We start from the raw sequence: 25,721 nt of genomic DNA, 5'->3' as shown, positions 1-25,721 counted from the left end.
TAAAGCAGGTTGCTTTCCACAAATTATATTTAGCTGCATGCACTGCATGGGGTAAAATGAAAAGAAATTTCCTGTGTGCAGATATAACTGATGTTCACTCCAAATGTGTCATATGGCAGAGTAACCATAATCTGAAATGATATACTTTGTCACTTACTTGCTTTAAATATTTTGTTGAAGAATACAGTTTGTTTTTATAAAAACTTGATTGGGATAAATAATTAGCAACTTTTGGTTATTCAGATATTCTGTGCATAGGTTTAAGATTTCAATTTTTGAAAGAAGGATGTTTTCTTATAAATAGTTTAAGAACTGTACTCAAGAGTGTCATATCAAGATAATTTATATCTCTCTTCTCTAATTTGAAGTCTGACAATGGGGTACATTTTTAAGTAGATCTTTAAAGTGAACCTTAGTCCCATCACTCACCTACCTAAAACCTGGTTTACCGACAAAATTAACTATGTCCCTAAATTCTAGTCACATATATATGAGGGCTATCCAGAAAGTATCTAGCCATTATTAATAAAGTAGAACCTTCATAGTAAACCCTTCCCTACATTGACCACCTTAAGTTGATCTAATTTTCAAAGACCAGGCACGCACCACATGTACATATCAGTACATGTACAATCCCGTGAGTGGTCAGTTTACAGAGATTCTGCTGTACTGTTTTTCATAGTACATAGCCATAAACTTCCAGCCCTCGTATGTTATTTTCTGTCAGTTCCTAAAACATAAACTATAACATAAGCAGGCGGCGCCTGTGGCTCAGTGAGTAGGGCACCGGCCCCATATGCCGAGGGTGGTGGGTTCAAACCCAGCCCTCGCCAAACTGCAACAAAAAATAGCCGGGCGTTGTGGCAGGCGCCTGTAGTCCCAGCTGCTCGGGAGGCTGAGGCAAGAGAATCGCATAAGCCCAAGAGTTAGAGGTTGCTGTGAGCCGTGTGACGCCACGGCACTCTACCCGAGGGCGGTACAATGAGACTCTGTCTCTACAAAAAAAAAAATATATATATATATATATATAACATAAGCAACAATCAGAAATGTAAAATTAGCAGAGTTCACCCATGGCAAATATAGATAAAATGAAATGAGCCAAAAAATATTATAAATGTATAGAAATTCCTGGTTAGGCTTATTCTCAGAAGGATTCCTGAGAAAGGTCTCAAGCCTGTCTTCCACTGGTGTTCCTAGGCTGTTTTTACATTAAGGTATATTTGAAGTGCCTTCTTGCAAGTTAGCCCATTACTAGTTAGTTATCACTTTCTAGTTAAATGATAGTAAAATGGAGTTTGTTTCAGGGCTTTTCAGTTTTCTGTTTATACTTTATATCCCAAGTACTCAAAGCTGGTTTCTGTTCTTTAATGAAAATTGTGACTAAAAAGTACCATGTTGTTTTAAATGAGTTTTGGAAAAGTTAAGGCATCAAAGTGGGGTTATTATGAACTAATAAAAAATGGTAAAACAGAAAATGTGACACTTAGCCTCCGTTAGAGTAAATGAGATTAGACTCATTTTTCCTACCTCAGCTTTTTCTTAGAGAAATTTTTAGTAATTAAGGCAGTATTTTCCTGACACCAAACAGTTATTTGTTGTGCTTCCCCTTTTAGCAATTGAGGATACTTAAGGAATATAAATAAAGATAAGCAAAATTAAAAAAGTAAAATTATCACAGATTATTATCTCTGCTACCTATGTAACTTGTCTTCATTAGGGATTGTCTGCTAAGATTCTGAATGATAGGTGCCATGTTACCTGTTTCTGTGATTCCCTGTTTACTCTTCATTCTGCTGTTATTTCACCACTTCTCACCTGGTCTACTGAAAATAGTCCTCCAAATCTCCCCATCTCCCCGTCCTGCTTTCAGGAGCTGTCCATTCCCTATGATACATGACAGCCCCATCTTCTTTGCCAGAAATATGGGGCACTTCATTTTGTGGCTGCTGCCACCAATTGCTCACACTCTCTACATCAGCCTTACTTGGAGTGTCACTGAATACGTTATACTGCTTGAAGCCTACATGTCTTTACCTGCTCTGAGCCCTGTAACTGAAATGACCTCCCATAATCATTTGGGCCATCTTGTCTTTCAACATTTATCTTAAGCTACCTTTTTTTGAAGCTTTTCTGGCTCTTATATTCTTGATCCTAGCTATGGGCCCTTGTGTAAATCTGCTGTACTACCTATATCACTTTATTATATGTATTCCTATGTAAGAATCTAAGCACTTTTAAGTCCAGTATGATATATACATGATACAAAAATAATAGTTGGCAAAGACATCTTTTTGTCAGAAACTCTAGGTAACTAATGTTTATTCATATCTCTACATGATCTGGCTTTTTGCTTTCTTGCTCTATTTCTAGAAGTATGAATTATCGTTTCAGGAATCTCACAACCTCCCCAACCTCCTTGATGACTTGCTGCAAGGATTCACAGGATTCAAAGACCGTGGTTTGTTATGACAAGAAAAAAAGACAGAAACCAGGCATAGCCTTCCAGCATTTCCCCTTTCTGAATGTCCTCCTTCCTTTAGCACTAAAATGAAGTTAACATTTGTGTAGTGTTTCTGCCTAGGGAAGCCTGCTTACTACTCAGACTCCAGGGTGTTTACTGGGGACTGGTCATGAGGTATCCTTTGCCTAGGTACCCAACAACAACTACCTAAGTTCTAGACCCAGAACGAAAGTAAATGTTCACCATAAGTAACATTTTAGAAATTTCTAAAAGTTAAGTTCCCAGATACCAGCCGAGGGCCTGCCTTTTAAGCAGACCCTTCTAAGGATAGCCACATTAGGCCTGCTATTCCTTACCTTTGTTTACTTACTAATACATTGTAAGGTAAAGAATCCAGCTATCTCCCTCCCTGCCCTCTAAAGAGAAACAGCAAGATATTCTCTAACAACCATCTACTGTTGCTTATGACGGAATACCTGAAACTGAGTAATTTATAAAAAAAGAAGAAAAGAAATGTATTTTTTAATTAATTGGGGCTGAGAAGTCCAAGGTCAAGACGCCCCAGTTGTTGGTAAGAGCCTTCTTTCTGGTAAGGACTCTGCAGAGTTCCATGATGACACATGGAATCATGGTGAAGGGGCTAAGCTTGGTGTGTTTGCTCAGGTTTCTCTTCTTCTTTTTATAAAGCCACTATTCTCACTTCCATTATAACCCATTAATTTATGAATGGACTAATTCATTTATGAGAGCAGAGCCTTCACGGTCCAGTCACATCTTAAAGGCCTCTTAGATTTCAACATGAATTTTGGAGGGGACATTCAAACCATAGTACATGGCTTCTACTGTAAGTGTTTAAAAGCACTTAACAGTGTGGTTTGTTATTTGTTTGGTTTTTTCTAAGAAAACATTTTTATAAACTCTTATTCTTAGATTCAGTTGGACTGTAAACTCTTCTAATTTATAATTTAAATGTAAATTTTAGCTTAACCTCTCTGAATAATCACAAATTCTAAATTAGAAAGTTCAAATCAATGAGGTTTTCCTTTCTAAAAACCACTCAGCCAATATAAGAAAAATGTATACATAGTATACTTTGTAAAGCTTACGTGTTTTAAACTTGGTATACTGAAGAGAAGTGGTATTCATAATTATGAGCATTTCCAATAAGGCATGAATAAATGGAATTTAATTTATTGTTTTAACATCTTTCTCTTTCTTAAATATGCCTGGGGATTGCTTCTTTGACACATAGCAGCTTTGGTTCTTGTACCAAAGTTTTATAGCTGTTAGGAAAGTAGAGATACAGAAATGTAGTAATTACATTTATGTTGCAATATACTACTAATAGTACTTCTCAGCCCCAATTATACTACTACTATTAGTAGTGTATTGCAACATAAATATATCCCTACTAAAGTTGCAATATACTATTAGTATTGCAACATAAATATATCCCTACTAAAGTTGATCCCTAGGGCATACATACAGTCGTATGTTTATATACATATATATATATATGAATAATAATAATAATAATAAAATGTAGTAATTAAAGAAACTCTCCCATTGAAGGGTTTGGTGGTGAAAATAGCTTTCCCTGTTTATGAGAACTTAATTCTTCAATCTTTTAATTGAAAAAAATCAAGTGCATTTTTTACATAATAAATGCAAGCTCAATTTATTTTTGTATAAAAGAATTTAATTATGAAATTAGGAAGATGAAGGTTAGTTGTTTAAAGTGTTCTGATACTCTACATTGTGGTCACAAAATTTGGGGAATACTAGATGTCATAGACCTGTTTTAGAGATTCACAGTGCACATTAGCATAATAAAACCTCTGAGAAAACGTGCAGTAAGGAAAACTATTTAGCTTTGTTTAGTCTATTTTCCACACTTGTGATCATAAAGCTGTTTCGTGGAACACCTATGATAATCCCAAAGTTTGGGAAATATTCTCCTTCCAGAACATTTCTAACTACATTCCAGACTGTACATATCTAGATCACTAGAAACCTAGACTAGGAGGAGCTCTGATTTTCCTTTAGTGTTTCACACCTGCATAGTAAAGAATTTCTTTCAATATATTAATTCAACACTCACTGTTGAAATTCTAGTTTCTTACAGGGCAATTTAGTATTTTTTTTAAATGGGGTTTATAGATTATATAACAACTTCCTAATTTAAACTAGGAGTTACCTTATGAAATTTTGCTGACCGTTTAGAAACAGAATTTTCTGGCAATGTGAAGTCAAGAGTTTAGGTTTATTTTTTTAGGTCAATTGTATATCCTTCAGATTCACTTTTTTCTCCATCAATTAAATGTTTCTTTCAAATAGGATAACTGATAACTTTTTTGTCATTGCTTTGAAATTCCTGAATGAATTGATTTTGTATCTGTTTTATTCATTTAGTAAACCTATTGTGTACTAGATACTCTGGTGGTGCTGGTGATAATAAAAACATAGACCGGCCTTTTATGAGCTCTCAGTTGAGTGGGTTAAACAGATCATATACATAATTAGGACATATACCTAGGAATGGAATGTTTACTTTTACAAAATAAAATTAAATAAAATTCAAATTGTTTTCTAAAGCAAAAGTATAAATGTAATAGCTGGCATTATTTTTTAAAAATCACATTTTGTCCACATCTCCAATACTTTTGTCAAATTTAAAAAAAAAAAATTCCAAACTATGAAAGATCACATTTCTTGATTTTACTAATTGATCAGGTATACAATAATATCTCATGGCCTTGATATTCATTTCTCTGTTTACAAATGAGATTTTATATCTCATGTTTATCACCTGTATCTGGTTTTCTACCGAGTTGTTTTATAATAATCGAAGTATTTTTTCTTTTCTTTATTGATTTACAAGAAATTCTTACTACATTTTTAATACTGATTCACTATCATGTATAAAGATTAAAATTTTTTCATAACTAATTTTTATTTATAATATATATGGGTACCCTCCCCCACCTCTCTTTTCCCCTATTCATTTATTAAATGTTAAATTTATAATTCTTTTGATTTTTTTAATATAGTTGTATAATCTACAAATGTGAGTTTTCTTTCCTCATCATGCTTATTGTTTTCTTGTTGTACCAGCTAATAATGATAGTGGGTATCAAATCTAGCTCCTGATTTTGAAAATACCTCTGTTGGTTTATTTAGGTTCTTGTAGATACCATATATCAGGTCAGAGTTGTTCCTTTCTGTTTTAGTATACCAACAGTTTTTATCACGAATAGGTGTTGATTTTAATCAAATACATTTTCTTCATCTATTGAATTACCATATTTTTTCTCCTTTAATCTGCTAATATAGTGAATAATACTTAACTAATGTTGAACCATGTGTATATTCCCAGGATAAACCTAATTTGATAATGATGTGTTACTTTTTGATACGTCATTGAATTTGAGTTGCTAATATTAAAGGATTTTTGCATTCATATTCTGAGTGAATTTCTTTTCTTATATTCTTATGGTCTGTTTTTTGGTAAAAAGTTTTATTAGCCTTAGATAATGAGTTAGGAAATATTTCCTCATTTTTCTCCTCTGGCAGTTTGTAAAAGATTGGAAATGCCAGGCATAGTGTTTCATGCCTGTAATTCCAAAACTCTGGGAGGCCAACACGGTAGGATCACTGTGAGGCTAGGAGTTTGAGATCAGCCTGAGCAACATGTAACAAGACCTCGTCTTTATTTAAAAAAAAGAAAAGAAAGAAAACCCAGCATGATGGCGTACATCTAGTCCTAGCAACTGGAAAGGCTGTGTCAGGAGAATCACTTCTCTTGAGCTCAGGAATGCAAGGCTGCATTGAGCTATCATAACACAATAGCACTTCACCTTGGGTGACAGAGTGAGACCTTCTCTCTTTAAAGAGAAAGAAAGGGTTGAAATGATCTTTTCTTTGAAAATTTAGTGGCAGACCCTACCTATAAAACAGCTGAGCCCCGTGTTTTTCTTTGGGGTAAAGTTTCTCTAAGTATTATTTCAATTCTTTATTATTTACTTATAGGACTATTGAAACTATTTCATCTTTAGTAACTTTTAGGCACTGTTTTGTTTTTCGAATATGTCAACTTACCTAATTTTTCAAACTTATTATAGTATTTTATTATCTTTTTAATTTCTACTGTGTCTTTAATTATAGCCATCTTTTCATTCATAACACTGAGTCCCTTTCATTTTTTTCGTTATGATCATGACAGAACTCCTGTTGTATTGTTATTCTTTTCAAAGAAAACAGCTTTTGGCTTTATTGATTCTCTCATATATGTTAACCTTAATTTTCTTTTTCTGTCTTTTTCTTTATTATATCCTTCTTTCCATTCTTTAAGATTATTCATGGTTGTTGTCTAACTTCTTAGGCTGTACATAGTCAGCTTTTTTTTCATTAACATCTAACTTGTGGTCAGAGAACATTGTTGGTGTGGTACCTATTTCACATTTATAGAAGTTGGCTTGTGGGCTTATGCATGATAAATTTGTAAAAGTATCATAGATCCTTGACTGTAACTATAATTGTGAAGTGCAGAGTTTTTTTTGTTTTTTTTTTTATTTGTAGTTTTTTTGGCTGGGGGTGGGTTTGAACCCACCACCTCTGGCATATGGGGCCGGCGCCCTATTTCTTTGAGCCACAGACACCACCCGTGAAGTGCAGAGTTTTATATATGACCATTGAATCAAGCTTGTTAAATTGTATTGTTCAAATTGTCTATATTTTTGATGAATTATTTATTTATCTTTTTGCCAGCTGGACTTAATGGGTATGTTGAAATCTCATTATAAAGGTGGATTCGTCTAGTTCCTTTAGTTCTTTTTTTTTTTTTTTAAGTGCATTTTGGGATTATTTTTATCAGGTGCGCGTTCAGGGTGGCCATAAAGTTTGTGTGCCATTTAAATAGTTTCGCCTATTTGCACACGAACTTTATGGCCACCCTATATGTTAAACTGTTATATCTTCTGGATAAATTTAACTTATTATGCAGTAAAGTCTTTTCTATCTTTAGTGCTATTTTGTAACCTTAGTCTTACTTTGTGTGTTAATGTAACTATGATTAGTACTTGCACAATATGTCTTTGCTTAAAACCCTTCCTCATTGTTTAGATGTGCCCCAGACAATCTTTTTTCTCCATAGGTGAATTTAGTCTATTTAAATATATCCTAATTATAGATACATTTGAACATATTTCTGATTTTCTCCTAATTATCTTCTTTTTTTTTTTCTGGTTTTGCTCTTTCCCTTATTCTCTCCTTTTTTTCTCCATTGGGTTAGAATTTATACCGTTTGTTACTATTACTTTACTTCTGAAATTAGCACCTTCTTATTTAACCTTAAACATCTTATATAAATTTTAAATTATGTTTCAAATGAATATATCAGAAAATAATTTATAACTAATATTCTCAAAAACAGCTTTGCAAATAGTAGCCTTTTAATGTATATTTGCTGATTGATATTCTTATATATACATCATTTTAATTTTCATTTGATTGCTTTATAAACTAGTAAAGTACAGATTTATTATTTTCAATGACACTTTTTTTCAATGATATATTCTTTCAGTGTTTTTTACGTAATATCTTTTAGGAAAGTTGTTTTAATATATTTATTCTAAGTTTATTCACTTCTTTAGAATCATTAGCTGAGTGAGATATTTACAGTAAGTCTTTACTTAATGTCATCTTTAGGTTCTTGGAAGCTATGACTTTAAGTATAACAACACAAGAGAAAACCAGTTTTACCATAGACAAATAACATTTCTGTTCACAAAAATAAAGACTGAAACATTTCCAATATTAAACATTGAAATAAGTGTAAGCGATACATACATTTAAGAAAGATTAATAAAAACAAGTAAGGTAATTACCTAGTTATTCAAATTTAGAGGTGAGGATGGCCAGACCTTGTCCTGGCATCTCAGGTTATAAGGTGGGAACCAACCTTGAGCAGGGTATCATCCCACTGCAGGGCCACACACACACACACACACATTGACTCACGCTGGGACAATTGAGACTCACCAGTTCACCTAACATGCACATCTTTGGGATGTGGAGGGAGAACCAGAGTGCCTGCAGAAAACCCACAAAGACATGGGGAGAATGTGCAGACTCACAAAAGACAGTGGCCCCAGGCAGGAATCAATTTTTTGTCTTATAAACATTATATCAGAATAGCATTGAATAAAGTGACATTATTTGAGGATCTGCTATACATGATTGTATATATAGTTATAACATCTGTTGTCACTTTGTTTTCTCATTTGAAATTTATGACTAGAAGGTTTTTCTCTAAGATAATTTTCCTACAGATAGTAGTAAGTGACAATCTTTTTTTAAATGTGAGAAATGTTAAATATTCTTCATTTGGTATTACACATAAACCACACTAAAATGTCGTTTAGTAAGTAAAAGGCAGCATTTTAAATATAGGGAATTCTAATCAGATTGGCATAGTTAAGACCAAAAATATAAAGTAGACGTTGCTTCTTTATCTTCAACTGTTGCCTTTAACAGGCTAATGAACACAAATTAAAATACAGGTAAGTCTTGCTTGGTTCTGAGACCCTGAAGGGATTTCCCTGGTATTTATATATATTCATATAACCAATTACATAAATCTTAATATAAAATCAGTCTCCAATAGGTTTTGAGATGGCACTTATCATCTTTGTGAAAAGTTAAACATTACTAATCAAGTCTTATCTTTAGAAGGGGAAAACAGTGTTAGCATTTACTAAACCAGAATTACTATCAAAATTCAAAAAACCCATCATATTCATTTAACCATAAACCACTCTTATTTAAATGAGGACTGTCCAACAAAAATATCCTGAATTCTGGTGTATGAGGTCAATTATGTTATACACATAAAGTCATGAGACATTCCTGTTTTGTAATAAATATGGCAGTGGCCTATTATTACTCATTAGTGCCTTTTTTGAGATAAGCTTTCAAGTCTGCCCTTTCTGGCTTCTTATTAATACATCAAAGATCATTTTTGTTCCAGGGATGTACTTCTTGGGATTCTCCAAATACTACATCACTGTATCCTCTCCCCAGGTGATGCCTTTATCCTTATTGCCATTCTTAAGAAAATCCAGCACCCTTCCCTGTCTTCTGCCCAGTCTTGTGCTTGTCTCCCTTTTCCAGCGTGTGGGACTGGCCACACTTCTGAACAAGAAACTTCCTATCCTTCTCAACATCACTCATATTTCATTCTCTCTTTTGTTGCTGATGCCATAAAGGTTTCCATTTGGAGGCCAGATATAATGAGTTATATAAATCTAGATATAATCTTTGATCTAAATTGTCTAACACAAACTATGTAACTTAAAAGTCCAGGTTTTTAAAATATTCTTTATAGGGATGTGTAAGCCAAACAATTTTTTTAATGAACATTTATAGTTCTCATTAATTCTTAATTATCAACACCTGATTACTATTACAGCCTTAATTTTTTGCATACATCTTCTTTGGACATGTAGATGGAGTAGCTCAAATCATTTAAAACAAGTATTTGGGGTCATTTTGGTGCAGAAGTATTTGGGGTTTTTGCATTGTTGAAATTTGCCATTTGATATTGGAATACATTCTTAAATAAATGTGGTTATGTTATACATCATTTTAATGTGCATTTCTCACTTTATTATTTTTGCTAATGACTTATTGATGTTTATTTTATCTTTATTTTAGACTATGGAAATAACATTAGACAAAAAGCAAATTTGAGTAATTTTTTTCTTATTCGAGTTCAAAATAGTAAAGCAGCAGAGAAAACTTGCAACATCAGTATGCATTTGGCTCAGGAACTGCTAATGAACATATAGTGCAGTAGTAGTTCAAGAAGTTTTACAGGGGTGGCGTCTGTGGCTCAAAGGGGTAGGGCACCGGCCCCATATGCCGGAGGTGGTGGGTTCAAACCTGGCCCCGGCCAAAAACTGCAAAAAAAAAAATAATAATAATAAAAATAAAAATCATCATGGGTTCTTAAAAAAAAAAAAGAAGTTTTACAAAGGAGACGAGAGCCTTGAAGATAAGCGTAGTGGCTGGCTGTGGAAAGTTGACATCAACATCAAAGCTGATCCTCTGAGAACTAATTACACAAGAGACTGCTGAAGAACTCAATGTCAACCACTCTATTCTATGGTTGTTTGGCACTTGAAGCAAATTGGAAAGGTGAAAAAGCTCACAGAGTGGGTGCCTCATGAGCTGACCCAAAAATTAGAGCAATCATTATTTTCAAGTGTCATCTCATTATCTTATTCTACACAACAGTGAACCATTTCTCAATTAGATTGTGACATGTGACAAAAAGTGGATTTCATAGGACAACTGGTGATGACCAGCTCAGTGGTAGAACTGAGAAGAACCTCCACAGCCCTTCCCAAAGCCAAACTTTCACCAATTAAAGATCAGGATCCCCGTTCAGTGGTCTGCTGCCTTCTGATCCACTAGAGCTTTCTGAATCCTGGCAGAACTGTTGCATTCAAGAAGTATGCTCAGCAAATCATTGAAATCCACCAAAACTGCAACTTCTACAGCCGGCATTGGTGAACAGAGCCCAATTCTTCTCCATGACAGTGCCGGATTGCATTTCGCACAACTAATGCTTCAAAAGTTGATTGAATTGGGCTATGATGTTTCGCCTCATCCACCATATTCACCTGACCTCTCGCCAGCCAACTACCACTTCTTTCAAACATCTTGACATTTTGAAGGGACAATGTTTCCACAACCAGCAGGATGCCGAAAATGCTCTGAATCCCAGAGCGTGGACTTTTATGCTATAGGAAGAGACAAATTTATTTCTTGTTGGCAACAATGTTGATTATAATAGGTCCTATATTGATTAATAAAGAGTGTTCAATCCTAATTATAAAGATTTAAAATTCATGGCCCCAAACTGCAATTATTTTGCACCAACCTAATATTTATAAATTTTATTTTTAAAATTCTTAACAATTTGTATCTTTCTAAGCATATATTGTTTTCCACAAATTATTCGTTAACCTCTGTTTTGGATTCAGCTAGCATAATGCTGTATGGTTGTTTATGGATGTGAGTATTGTATGGATGTGCCATAATTAGCATATTCTTAACTATTCTTTCTCATTTACAATTCCATGGTGAAAAACAATTACATATTTGCACATTTAAGTTTTTCTACAGTATACTTTCTTTTTTGTATTTTGTTTTTTGTCTCACTCCATTTCTCAGGCTACAGCACATTAGCCTAGCTCACAGTAACCTCAAATTCTCAAACTCCTGAGTTCAGGTGATCCTCCCAAGTAGCTGGGACTACAGGTGCCCACTACAATGCCCTGCTAATTGTTCTTTTCTTTTTTTTTGGGGGGGGGGTGGGGAGACAGAGCCTCAAGCTGTTGCCTTGGGTGGAGTGCCATGGCATCACCGCTCAGAGCAACCTCCAACTCCTGGGCTTAAGCAATTCTCTTGCCTCAGCCTCCCAAGTAGATGGGACCACAGGAGCCCGCCACAATGCCCAGCTGTTTTTTGGTTGCAGCCATCATTGTTGTTTGGCGGCCCAGGCTGGATTTGAACCTGCCAGCTCAGGTATATGTGGCTAGTGCCTTAGCCATTTGAGCCATAGGTGCCTAGTTGCCCTGCTAATTTTTCTACTTTTAGTAGACAGGGTCTCACTCTTGCTCAGGCTGGTCTTGAAATCCTGAACTCAGATCATCTTTCTGCCTCGGCCTCCCACAGTGCTAGAATTACAGGCTTGAGCCACTACACTCAGCGTTAAAGTATACATTTTTTTTTTTTTTTTGTAGAGACAGAGTCTCACTGTACCGCCCTCGGGTAGAGTGCCGTGGCGTCACACGGCTCACAGCAACCTCTAACTCTTGGGCTCACGCGATTCTCTTGCCTCAGCCTCCCAAGCAGCTGGGACTACAGGCACCCGCCACAACGCCTGGCTATTTTTTTGTTGCAGTTTGGCCGGGGCTGGGTTTGAACCCGCCACCCTCAGCATATGGGGCCGGCGCCCTACTCACTGAGCCATAGGCGCCGCCCTAAAGTATACATTTTTTAAAAGTAAAATTGCTGAGTCAAAGCTTAAAATGTGTTAAATTTTGGTATATATTATTTAATTTCTCCTCAAAAATATATTAATATAAGTTGGTACAAACACTTTAGAAAACTACTATATTTACTTTGGGGATATCTGTCTGTTAAAGCCGAACATTATGTACGTACTGTGGTCCAACAGTTCCTCTTTTAGGTATACATTCAACATAAATACGTATATATGTTCATCAAGAGACATGAACAAATGTTAATAGCAGCCGCATTTTAATAATGAGACACTATAAACATTCTGAAATGATGCAGGCAGTAGGAAAAAGAAAATACTATAAATAATACAGTGTTCACCTATAGTAGAATGGGTAAATAAATTATAATACATTTATAAAAAGTAATACTCTACAGCAAAGAAAATGGATGAACTACAGCCAACTGTAGCAATATGGACAAATCTTAAAACCGTAATATTGAGGTAAAGAAGCTAGATGTGATATGTGTTGTATGATTCCATTTAATTAAAGTTCACAAACAGGCCAAATTAATTTATGATATTACAAGTCAGAATAGTGGTTTCCTTTGAGGGGAAATTATAATGGGAAAGGGGACATTTAGGAGATGAGGAACTCCAGTTATGCTCTGTTTCTCAATACTAGTGCTGAGAATAAATCTGCCTCATTAGTTCCAAATACTCCATTAAGGTATAGCGTTCATAAAGAAAAGATGCTATTAATTTTTCAAGGTCTTTGTCTTATTGCTGACATGTTAATATTTTCTCATTTTCTTGAGTAGTCTTTTCTTGGAGCATCTTTAAAAAATGTTTTAAGTAAAATCTCAAAACATGTTTATCTACTGCTATTCTGTGTTACCCTTAATTTCTTTTGGTTTCTCCTTATTCCTTTACTTTGCCTAATATGGAGAGGAAGAAAAAGAACACTGAATAGAATTTATTTTATTTGTAGTAAAATTGCTCATAAATTTTGTCTGTATGTTTTTATAAAATAGCCCTTTAAAAACCAGTGTGCCGCATGCTATTTCCTTTACTTTCCAACCAGTACCAAATTTCTAAGTGATCTCTTAACTAAATTACTTTCTTGTAGTAACTCAACTAGTCTGATAATCTCACTGTTGTGTCTGTCTTTTTATGCTTTTGGTTGGGAGTGCCTTATGGAGATAATGTGTTTAAATATTTTGTTGACTTAACTGTATTTTAAAGTTCCTCATGATCATTCTGTAGTGGCTTGTTAATTTTTTTTATGTTTGGTTTCTTTTTTAATATGTAATTCATAGACGCTCTGCTGTTGCCCGCATTCAGGAGTTCTTCAGGAGGAGAAAAGAGAGGAAAGAAATGGAAGAATTGGATACTTTGAACATTAGAAGGCCACTAGTAAAGATGGTTTATAAGGGCCATCGCAACTCCAGGACAATGGTACCAAATGCTTGTGGCATTCTTTAGTGAAATTGTAGTTCATGATATGAATGTTTTTTCCATAATGATTATCTTCATATATTACCAGTATGACTTCCATATTATGTTACTAAACCTTCACAGTTATCTCTATTTAAACATGGTTTTTCTAGTCCTATAATATATTGTGCAAGATCATTTTTTATAATACTCTATCCTAATAAAGAAATATATGTAGAGTTTTAAAACTTTTAGCCTATATGAGTAACCATTGCATCGTTTCTGCTCTCTCACATTTGCTGTCTACCTAAGAAGTTCTAGTAGATTTGTTTTTCTTTTTTTAGAGACAGAGTCTCACTGTCTTACCCTCGGCAGCGTGTTACAGCTCACAGCAACCTCCAGCTCTTGGGCTTAGGTGATTCTCTTGCCTCAGCCTCCCAAGTAGTTGGGACTACAGGTGCCCTCTGCAACATCTGGCTATTATTTTTGTTGCAGTTTGGACAGGGATGGGTTTGAACACTCCACTCTCAGTATATGGGGCCGGCACCCTACTCATTGAGCCACAGGTGCCACCCAAGTTCTAGTAGATTTTTTAACCTCATATCAGTACCCTCTGTTAGTTTGGAGCGGAGAGTTTGGATTTATAAAACTCCAGGTTGATTGCAAAATATTATAAGACTACTTTAATTATAACCCTTTTAAAAAGATTGACAAATTGAAAGTTTGTGTTAGTCATTTTTTCTCTCTAGACCTTAATTTATTCACCTATGAAATTAGAATAGACCAGATGATCTCTAAGATCTTTTCTAGTTTCGACAATCCACCAGTGCAGTGTTAGTTATTTAATAAGAAGTCTGTTGAGATGATTGGTATGTATATATGTTACTCTGACTCTTTCACATCTAAAAAGTATTTTTCTTCTCGTATATCCATTGAGTGATCAAAATTTGCTTTAATCTGCTTTATTTAAGATCTAGGTAAAAAATTAATTTGGGGGTGGAGGAATAATTAGTTCTCTCTACAGATATCATGTGTGGTAACAATCATTTTTAGAAGGATAGTCATTATTAATAGAAATAACCAATTTCCATTTCTTGTGTTTTGTGTTTTTAAAAGTTTGGATGCAAATAATTATGGGAAAGAATAAAAAAAAAGGGAGGATAAAAGTAAATATAACAGTAGCTTGAGTAAGAACAAAACTGGTACCCTCTTTTGTGTGAGCATCAAAAATGGCAAAATAGCAACTGTAGATAAAAATGATTTTTTTTTGAGACAGTCTCACTCTGTCACCCTGGATAGAGTGCTGTAGAATCATAGCTCACAGCAACCGCAAACTCTTAGAATTAAGCAATCCTCTTGCCTCATCCTCCCAAGTAGCTGGGACTACATGCATGTGCCACCATGCCACAGTTTTTCTGTTTTTAGTAGAGATGGGGTCTCGCTCTTGCTCATGCTGATCTTGAACTCCTGAGCTCAAGCAATCCGCCCCCCTTAGCCTCCCAGAGTGCTAGGATTACAGGCATGAGCCACCACACCCAGCCCTAAAATGACTTTTTTTTTTTTTGCAGTTTTTGGCTGGGTTTGAACCCCTCACTTCCGGCATATTGGGCTGGTGCCCTACTCCTTTGAGCCACAGGCACCGCCCCTAAAATGATTTTTTTTTAATCCTGATTTTAAGAATAAAGATTTTTGATGGTTCATGCATGTGCATTCATTAAAAAATATAACCATAGGCGGTGCCTGTGACTCAGAGATTAGGGCGCCGGCCCCATATACCCAGGGTGGAGGGTTCAAACCCAGCCCCAGCCAAACTGCAACAAAAAATAACCAGGCGTTGTGGCAGGCACCTGTAGTCCCAGCCACTGGAGGCTGAGGCAAGAGAATCGCCTAAGCCCAAGAGCTGGAGGTTGCTGTGAGCTGTGACTACACAGCACTCTACAGAGGGCAATGGAGTGAAATTCTTTCTCTAAAAAAAAAAAATAATAACCTTTCTAGTATATCATATAAAATAAGTGGATATCTTTCCTTCTTAATTGTGTGAGCTTCTAATAGCTAATGAAAAGATTGTTCATTAGAATTTTTTGTTCTTTGGTTATAAAACAAAATTCAAAAAACTTTTCTTATTTCATTGTCTTATAAAAGCTAATATGGTACAATTTTTAGAAAGTTCAACCACATATATAAATTTTCATTATATTGTCTAAAACTGAAAAATCTCTTTTATTTTCAGTTTCTAATTAAGCACAACTGTATACCAAGTACTGTTTAAGATGCTGTAAATATAGCATTGAGCAAAGTGAAGTCCCTATCTTCACAGTTTAAGAAACTAGAAGACAAAGACTCACATCAGTTTTTAATTTTACTATTTTCTTTCTTTTTTTTTTTTTTTTGGAGACAAGAGTCTCACTATGTCGTCCTGGGTAGAGTCTAGTGGTGTCACAGCTCACAGTAACCTCAAACTCCTGGGTTTAAGCAATTCTCTTACCTCAGCCTCCCAGTAGTTGGGACTGTAGGTGCCCACCACAACAGCCAGCTGTTTTTTTCGTTGTTGTTGCAGTTGTCATTGTTATTTAGCTGGCCCGGGCCAGGTTCAAACCCGCCAGCCTCTTGTGTATGTGGCTGGCACTGCAACCACTGTGCCATGGGTGCCGAGCCATAATTTTACTATTTTCTGAGCCAATTTTTTTAGACATAGGAATAGCATAAGTCTTTGTTTTAATATCTTTAGATTGAATTTTCTTATACTTTACTATTTTAAACCCTTAGATAAAAGAAGCTAATTTCTGGGGTGCTAACTTTGTAATGAGTGGTTCTGACTGTGGCCATATCTTCATTTGGGATCGGCATACTGCGGAGCACTTGATGCTTCTGGAAGCTGATAATCATGTGGTAAACTGCCTACAGCCACATCCATTTGACCCAAGTAAGATATCTTTTATAGGACAAGGCCTAAAAATTGTTGTATGATTCATCAGCTCCATTTGTTTTCTAGTTTCTAATACTATAAGAATAATCCAAATGATCCTAGTAGGTACCACTAGAGTAAATTATAGCTGTACTTGGATTTAAAACAAAAAATGCTTATAATCTGCTTTTGGCAAGAATGTATAAAGAAATGGGTTAAAGAGTTTATTCTTCTAATATTTCTTCTACGTTTTATTAGCTATAAGAGGTTTGGCATGACTGAACTTTTCAGTGCCTACCCAACTGAACCTTCAAGCCATTTTAGTCCTCACATATCTGAATTAATTTACCAGGACAAAAGAGCATTGGTTGCCTTCTATCTGAAATTGCCCATATACCTCATTAAAGATAAGAAATTTGAGTGTCTTTAATATGGACTTAATAATTATGTTTTATAGGGTAAGTTTTAGGAAATCTATAGAATAATATCTTCAATTAACAGTTAAATGTATAGGTACAATTGCCATTCAAGTTTACTTTTGCCTTATATACACAATGCATAATGACATACATGTATGTTTTGAATCAACAGCATTTTCTAAGCATTATACATATATTAATATGTAAATTTTATTTCTAGTTCTAGCCTCATCTGGCATAGATTATGACATAAAGATCTGGTCACCACTAGAAGAGTCAAGGATTTTTAACCGAAAACTTGCTGATGAAGTAAGATGTTTACTACATTTATTATTTATAGACCATATTTCAGTTTGTTCCTAAAATCCTTTCCTAAGAAAAATCAAAGTAGTTTATTATTAATTGCTAACATAAAACAAGTTAATGGAGGTAAGGATATCAGATTTGAAGAAAAATTAAAATAAAAACTTGCCTATAGTTTTAGAAAAGTAAAACTGAAATAGTGGCTTGCTAACCATAATATTAATTATTAGTAATACCAACTTAGGCATGTTGCAGTTTACAAACACTAGGTTTGACTATTTGTGCTAGGATAATAAGGAATCTCAAAAAGATTCTACCCCTTTAAGAAAATAATTTACTATAACTATTCTCCATAGCCATTTTTCTATTTTGCATTTTTCTTAAACCAGAATATGAAAATCTTTTTCTTTATTAATTATATCTTAAGATTTTTTTCAGTTTCTTGTTAAAGCAGCTGTTTTCCAATTGTGTTGTATGGAACTCTAGGTTTCTTGTGGGATTGTGAGAGGGAAGATAGATAAGAGGTAGGCCAAACTCTGGGCCTTTCCTCTTTAACTTCAACTAGGGTTTTGTGTGTTCATTTCCATATAAGATATCTTATAAAAATAAGAGTCCACTTCTAAAAATGTTAGTGAGTTGGAAAACCACTAATATAGACCAAAGTTGACAGTTTATTACACAATTCCCACATGTATTTTCATTCATTGACTAGACATTTGTAAAACAATGTATGTCAGACACGGTAGGTTTAAAAAGATAAAGGCCTACCCTCAGATTGGGAAAGACAGGCATATAAACAAACAACTAGAACATACTACAGTGGGATCAGTGTCAGAGATGTACACTTAGTATTTTGGAAGCCTGTAGAAAGGAACAGCTGTCCTTGGAAAGGAGGTAGATAGATGGAAAAGTCTTCATAAAGGACATAAGAATTGGACTTCAGTTTGAGAAGTAATAGTCCATTAAGCATGAAAGGAGCACAGGAGTGTTTGAGACAGAAAGATCAGCATGTACCAAGTTATTACAAGGTAAATGAACCATCAGTCTGCCTGCGTGTATGTGCAGAAGTAGCTCAGTTGGACTGAAAAATGTAGATGGAAAATAGCCAGGCATTGTGGTGGGCGCCTGTAGTCCCAGCTACTCAGGAGGCTGAGGCAAGAGAATCGCCTAAGCCCAGGAGTTGGAGGTTGCTGTGAGCTGTGATGCCATGGCACTGTACTGAGGGCGATAAAGTGAGACTTTGTCTCTTAAAAAAAAAAAAAAATGTAGATGGGAGCAAGACTGTCAAGCGCCCTGTGGGGCACCATAAGGAGTTGGGGATTTATTACCATATTATTAAGGAACTGTTGATCAGATTAGCATCTTTCTCTTCCTCTCATACTCTTTCTTCCTTTTTCCTCCACCATGTTCTTTGCTCTTCTTCTTTCTTTTTTCCTTTGTTCATTAGATTCCTAAATGTTCTTGAGTATTCAATTGGTCCTGTTCTTGGTACTTAAGACAATTCATTGTTAATTCTTGCCCAAAAGTTCATTTTTCAAGATTACTTTGCCTCAGTAAAGGTAACATCTTCTCAAGGGATCCAGGTGACCCAAGGATAATAATTTAACTCCATTGTGTCATTAAAGTATCAGTTCTGCTATAGAAGAAATAATGACACAACACAATGTAGACTGCTCTGGGAAATAAATTACAAGTAAAAGCTGAATTGAATTCTTGAATATTTTAAGTAACCTCAGAGTTTGACCTTTTCTTTCTGCTACTTATAGTAATTATTTGACATTGAGTAGCCTTAAGGCAAAAATATAGCAATGAAATAATACCTCCTAGGATCTGCTGATACTCGCTGTTTTCCTAATCTTAAAGAAAAAGGTGTAGTTATTCTATAATCTTTGACATGGTTGTTTAACTTGCCTTGTAGGTTATAACTCGAAACGAACTCATGCTGGAAGAGACTAGAAACACCATTACAGTTCCAGCCTCTTTTATGTTGAGGATGTTGGCTTCACTGAATCATATCCGAGCTGGTAGGAACTTTTAGCATACTATTAAAATTATACATTTGAAAAACATGTTATTTAAAATCTACTTTGAAGGGATTTATATTAATTTCCTTAATATCACAAAATGAAGGCAGCTTAGCTTCTGAACTAGGATTTTTGTGAATGTTCAATCTTATTTCCTGAAGAACTAAATTTATTGAAGAATGGCCAAATGAAAAGACAGTCACTTAAAAACCTTCCTTAGCATATGGGACCATACCATAACCCTTAAGATATGTTATAGTGAGTATACTATACTTTTATAGTAGGCTTGGTCAAAATCAATCTTAGCCCACATAAAAATAAATGTAACATAGTAAGAAATAAAACAAATTAGTAAGAAATAAAACAGGTACTTAGGTATATTTTTTTCAATTTTTTTGTTTTAGATGATATACTATGAGTTTCAGTGCCACAAATACACAAAAACATATGTATTACAACTAATGTTCAAGAAGGAATTGAATAATCTTATATTCATAACAATAGAAAAAGCCCCATATTCATTATAAAAAAACATGTTTATCAAACAAGAACGTTTATCACCCTTCACTGATCACTTCACCCCAGGTCATATAGCTGTTGAACATTCTTGAGTATTGATAATCTGATCACAGAAAGCTTTTCCAGTTCATTTGCAGCTTTCTTCTCTAATCATTCCATTTACTCTGGCCCTCTTTGAATTTGGGGGATATACCAAATACTTTCCCACCTCAGAGTTTTTATAATCATGATGTCCCTGGTTATTCTAACTCTTTGTTAAGATAACTTCTACTTATCCTTGAGGTCTGAATAAGCAGTGGATTAAATATGACTTCCTCAGAGATGGAAGGGAATGGGGAAATAAAAGTATTCCAGGCAAAATAAACAGCATATTAATTTTTTTAAACCCTACAGAAGAAAATGGGTACACATCTGAAAAATTATAATGTTTATAATTAAGAGTTTGAAAATGATCTTCAAGGGCGCCACCTGTGGCTCAGTGAGTAGGGCGCCGGCCCCATATGCCGAGGGTGGTGGGTTCAAACCCAGCCCCAGCCAAACTGCAACAACAACAAAAAAAAATAGCTGGGCGTTGTGGCGGGCACCTGTAGTCCCAGCTGCTCGGGAGGCTGAGGCAAGAGAATCGCGTAAGCCCAAGAGTTAGAGGTTGCTGTGAGCCGTGTGACGCCACAGCACTCTACCCGAGGGCGGTACAGTGAGACTCTGTCTCTACCAAAAAAAAAAAAAAGAAAAGAAAAGAAAATGATATTCAAATTGTAAATATTAACTATTAACAGAAAGAAGGAAAATTTCAAATGGTCAAAACAAAAAATTAGACTGATAAAAAGTTAAATTTTTTATAACTAAGAAAATATGTTTGCAGTACTTCTTTGGACTTTTGATTAAGTTGTGTTAACACTAATATCTTTTGCTTCATTTTAATAACAGCAAGAATAATCCTTAAAATTTATCCTTTTGGATTTCTGATGTGAGAAAGCAACATTTTTTTGGTTTTTGGCCGGGGCTGGGTTTGAACCCGCCACCTCCGGCATATGGGACCGGCGCCCAAGAAAGCAACATTTCATAGAAAAAGAAAAACCCTTGCTAATTATGACCCTAAAATGTGCTTGCTCTTACAGAGTTTATCTAGTAGATGACTCTTCCTCAAGGGTTTTTGTATAGAAAACTAATACTCTTTCCAGGTCTTTAAAAATCTATTTTAAACAGGTGCTAATGTGGCAGTGGTTTGTTAACAATAGTTATTCTTATCCTTTGGTTTTAGGATTAGGTAAGATGTTTTATAATATAAAAATTCCCTTTCTTTCATTTCTTTTTCCTAGCAGTCAAAACAGATAATTTCTAGTTGGCTTAGCTTACCTTCTTGCTTCTCTTATGCAAAAGACTAAATAGAAGAGTTTAATATTTCCGCTTTTGTCATTACAGTATCTAGTTACATGATTGGTCAATTAGCTACTCTTTTCCTCTCCTTCCCCTCAATGTTCTGTAGTCTAAGTATAATAATGTGTGCATAGTCAGGAGAGTTAAGAATGGACTTTACTCAATAAGCACAGGCTAGCCATCGGATACCTTTGCCCATCCATTACTCCAAAAGCCTTCCTAGGAGGTCCAGGGAATAGATGCGAGACAGTTTCTTCCTACTGCAGCTGTGATTTTTAATGAAGGGTCCTCTTCAGATCACCTCTGAGGCTTTTTAAAACTACAAGTATGTGGGTCCCACCCCCTAAAGATTGTGATTCATTTTATCTGAATAGGACCTGAGCTTCTGCGTATTCAAAAAGCAACCATAATTAGTATATTATTCTTATGAATAATAAGGCCTCTTCTTGAGATGCGAAGGCAGTTCTGACAACCCTAGAAGCTTTGAGAGGGGTTTGGAAAGATGGTAATCATGTGTATGGATCATTCTAGAATCTTCTAGAATATCTCAGAATCTAATCAAGTTACTCCCCTGCTTAAAATTCTGCTGTGCCTCCACATGTTCTTAGATAGAGTCCAGATGTGTTAGTTAACATGTTTTATAAAACCTGCATTCTGTCATGACATCCTTTCTTCATACCCCTGGACTTTGGCACAAGGTAGCCATAGTTTCTCCATGATGGGTTTGCCAGCCTGTCATCATATCAAGCTGACAGTCACTTACCAACTCATGCACAAATTCACTCCATCAACAAGCAATGTTAACTTTATTCCAGAATAGGAATATACCTAATATTTATCTACCGTTGGTCTTCCTGCCTCTATTCTTGCTGTCCTACAATCAGATTTTCACACAGCAGCCAGAGACGTTACTTTTAAAACAGGAAACTTTTTCTTTTAAAAGACAGATAGTAAATATTTTGGAAGGCAGCTATGCTCACCACTATACCACCAATGCAATAGTAAATATTTTGGGATCACATGGTTTCCATTGTAACCATTTAGCCCTGTCACTGTAATGCAAAAACAGCCATACAATATGTAAATGAATTATAGTAACTGTTCCAATAAAACTTTATTTACAAAAGTAGGCAATGGGCTGGATTTGCCCATCGGCCTTAGTCTGCTGACCCCTTTTTAAAAACATAAACCAGATTTTATCACCTCTTAAAATTCTCAGGGGCCATTGCTCTTCAAGTAACATAAACTTAATCTGGTCTGCAAGTTCCTACATAACCTCCTGCCAACCTCTGACTTTGACTCATTCCAGCTTTCTCCTAGCTCACTGCATTTTAACCATATTAGTTTCTCTTCTTCAAAATCATCAAGTTTATTGGACTTTGTCTCCAGAACTTCACATACCATTGAAATCTCAGTTCCAGTGTCACTTCCCTGGTCACCCATCCAGGTTGCTTTCTGTGTCTTAGATCTTCCTTCTCACTTCAGTAACTCTCTGTTCACTCTCACTTCACAATATGACTTTTCATCTCCTTATTCTCTTATTACAGATTAATGGAGGAAAATACATTTGTTGTCTTATCTTCCTCCTCTAGACAGTGAGCTTCTATGTGTAGAAAACAAGAGACCTCGTTTGTCTTACTGGGAACTGGACCTTGAGCTTCTAGAACAGTGTCTACCACGTAATGGTTGTTCAGTAAATGATGAATAATTTGGCAAATAACTGAACTTCTGACATCCAATCTCTAGCTAACGAGTTTTATATTCTTTTTCTTAATAAAGTAAATAAATTCTTTACAAATGATAGCCTGAAAACTAAAACAACAGTATTTTTTGGAATACAGGTATTTCCTTTAAGGAATTATTTTGATATCTCTACCTCTCCCAGAAAACTTAGTATCCCTTCATATCTTCCCCAGCCAAAATTAACTTCCTGAGAACCATTCTAAGGGAAAATAAAAGGAACCTTTTATAAATATAAACCTTATTTGTAAAAGCAAGTTGGTGTTGTCTATTTTTGGAAAACTCTATATAAAAACAATTCTTTTTTTTTTTTTTTTATTGTTGGGGATTCATTGAGGGTACAAGAAACCAGGTTACACTGATTGCATTTGTTAGGTAAAGTCCCTCTTGCAATCATGTCTTGCCCCCAAAAGGTGTGGCACACCCCACGGCCTGACCCTATAAAAACAATTCTTTTTTTTTAATAATACAAATCAGTGGATTCATTTATTTCAAAGAGACTTCAACCCTATAAAAACAATTCTTATTTCTGGTTTTTATTAAAAAAAAATACATTGTTCTTCAGACTTCCTTGGTCCATAATTGCCAACCAGAGATTTGTGTGTTACTGCTTTGCAATTTTACTACTTCAGTAGTACTTTGTAAACAGATTTTATTTAATGTTTTCTTAGAAATTGGGTTTACATTTTGAGAGAAGTGACTATACTGTATTTAAATGAGTTGGATTTCAAGATAGAACAACTATATTCTGCCCCACTCATTCCAGAAGGCACTGGAATTACCCAGGGACCCTTATTCCTTACTTGTCTCTTCATGGCATGCTTTGGGAATGCAGAATTCTAACTTCTACTAAAAATTCCCTGATTTAAAGGCTGTGACCTATCTTCTTAGCCTTTTACTTCCCCATCATTTATAGTGTGACAACCAAATGAAATTTGGAGAAGCCTACAAACTTAGAAACAGGATGATACTGCTTCCTCATGCTCCACTAACATGACAAAATAAATTTCTTAAATATAGTCAATCACACCCAAGATTCCTATTCATGCAACTTAATGTTTTATTCTCTCTAGAAAGCATATTACACAATAAAAACATCATAATCTCTTTTAAACTAACATCCTTTAAGTAGCCTCATTATATTGGTCAGAAATTCTTCCACTGTGTTTCCTTGTTTATAGATTCCTTATTAATCTATGAAGATCTATTCAACTCTTTTGTTCGATTATTTTACAAATGTTTATTAAATAGTTATATAATGATAATAGCTAAAATTTAGGATTACAAATCTTATACACATACGTTATCTCATTGGTTTGACATTGCATTGGAATATACATAGAGGAGATTTAATATAATTCACTTGGAGAATTAAACATAAGTTCCCTTCTGTGTACTGTCTTTGCTGCTATTGACCTAGGATCCAGTAGGAGTGTTTAAGCCTTTGTAGGTAGATAATTGCTATCAACGATAGGACTGAACTATTTCCCTTTTACCTTACTTTAATATTTCCATGTTACCTTGGGGAAGTGTTTTCTGTGGCAGAAACGTCCTAGTTCGTCCTAGTGGTGGTAACAATTTTATGCTGTTGCCTACTTCACGTGCCCTGCTGTAATATATCTTATAAAACTTAGATTCATTTATTCAGTAAACTTTGATTGAACATCCTGTACTAGGCTCTGTGGATATAAAGATGAAAAGAAATAACTCCCACCCTCTGGCAGCTCGCACTCTGGTCTGCAAGGAGACATGCAAACAACTATTACTGCAGTTAGGATCATCATCATAAAGTTTATAGAGGATATTCTGGCTGGGTGCATTCACTCACGCCCATAATCCTAGCCACTCAGGAGGCCAAACCTGAGGAACATTGCTGAGCCCAAGGGTTCAAGGCTGTAGCAAGCTATGATTGTTCCTGCAAATAGCCCTTGCACCCAACCTGGGTGACAGAGTGAGATCTTGTCTCTTAAGTAAAAAAAAAAAAAGGAAAAGATATTCTGGAACATGAAGGAAGGAGTTCATAATTTTGCAGATTAAGTGTTTGAAAAGTCTAGAAAAGGTTTCCCAAAGGGGACAATAGTTGTATTGATGTGAGTAAGCAGAACCATTGTAACTAAAGAATTGGAAAGAAGTGCCCTGAGCAAAAGACTAGCAAGTGTAAGTCATGAAAACTTGATAGAACATGCTGTGCCCACTCACCACCATTTGCGATTATTCATACCCTGTTTCCCCAAAAATAAGACATCCTCCAAAAATAAGACCTACTTACAGGAAAGAGAAAACGTCCCCTGAAAATAAGACCTAGCGCATCTTTGGGAGCAAACCTTAAAATAAGACACTGTCTTATTTTCGGGGAAACGGGGTAGTATACTCACTTGCATCTTTAACCTAGATAGGCTCCTTGAGGCCAGAAGCTCCATCTGTTTTGGTTACCATTGTGTCCTCAATTTTTAGCACAATGCCTGGAACACAAGTTTTTTTGTTGTTTTTGTTGGAACACAGT

The 25,721-nt window shown here is 35.2% G+C and overlaps 1 protein-coding gene across 8 annotated transcripts in view; it reads left to right on the top strand.

Annotated features, from left to right (window-relative positions):
• The window catches only part of DCAF6 (DDB1 and CUL4 associated factor 6), a 132,916-nt gene that overhangs the window by 106,313 nt on the left and 882 nt on the right, over positions 1–25,721 (top strand). For 7 of the 8 annotated variants that reach the window (XM_053605973.1, XM_053605980.1, XM_053605978.1 and 4 more), the window contains 4 exons: positions 13,814–13,952; positions 16,698–16,854; positions 17,476–17,564; positions 19,477–19,582. In XM_053605973.1, coding sequence (XP_053461948.1) covers positions 13,814–13,952; positions 16,698–16,854; positions 17,476–17,564; positions 19,477–19,582 — 491 coding nt within the window. The remainder of the gene's footprint in view (positions 1–13,813; positions 13,953–16,697; positions 16,855–17,475; positions 17,565–19,476; positions 19,583–25,721) is intronic. The other variant, XM_053605979.1, reaches the window with a different exon arrangement.

The sequence above is a fragment of the Nycticebus coucang genome, chromosome 10, assembly GCF_027406575.1.
Source record: "Nycticebus coucang isolate mNycCou1 chromosome 10, mNycCou1.pri, whole genome shotgun sequence".
Classification (NCBI taxonomy): Eukaryota; Metazoa; Chordata; class Mammalia; order Primates; family Lorisidae; genus Nycticebus; species Nycticebus coucang.
The sequence above is the reverse complement of the archived record's forward strand: the minus strand, read 5'-3'. Positions and strand labels throughout refer to the sequence as shown.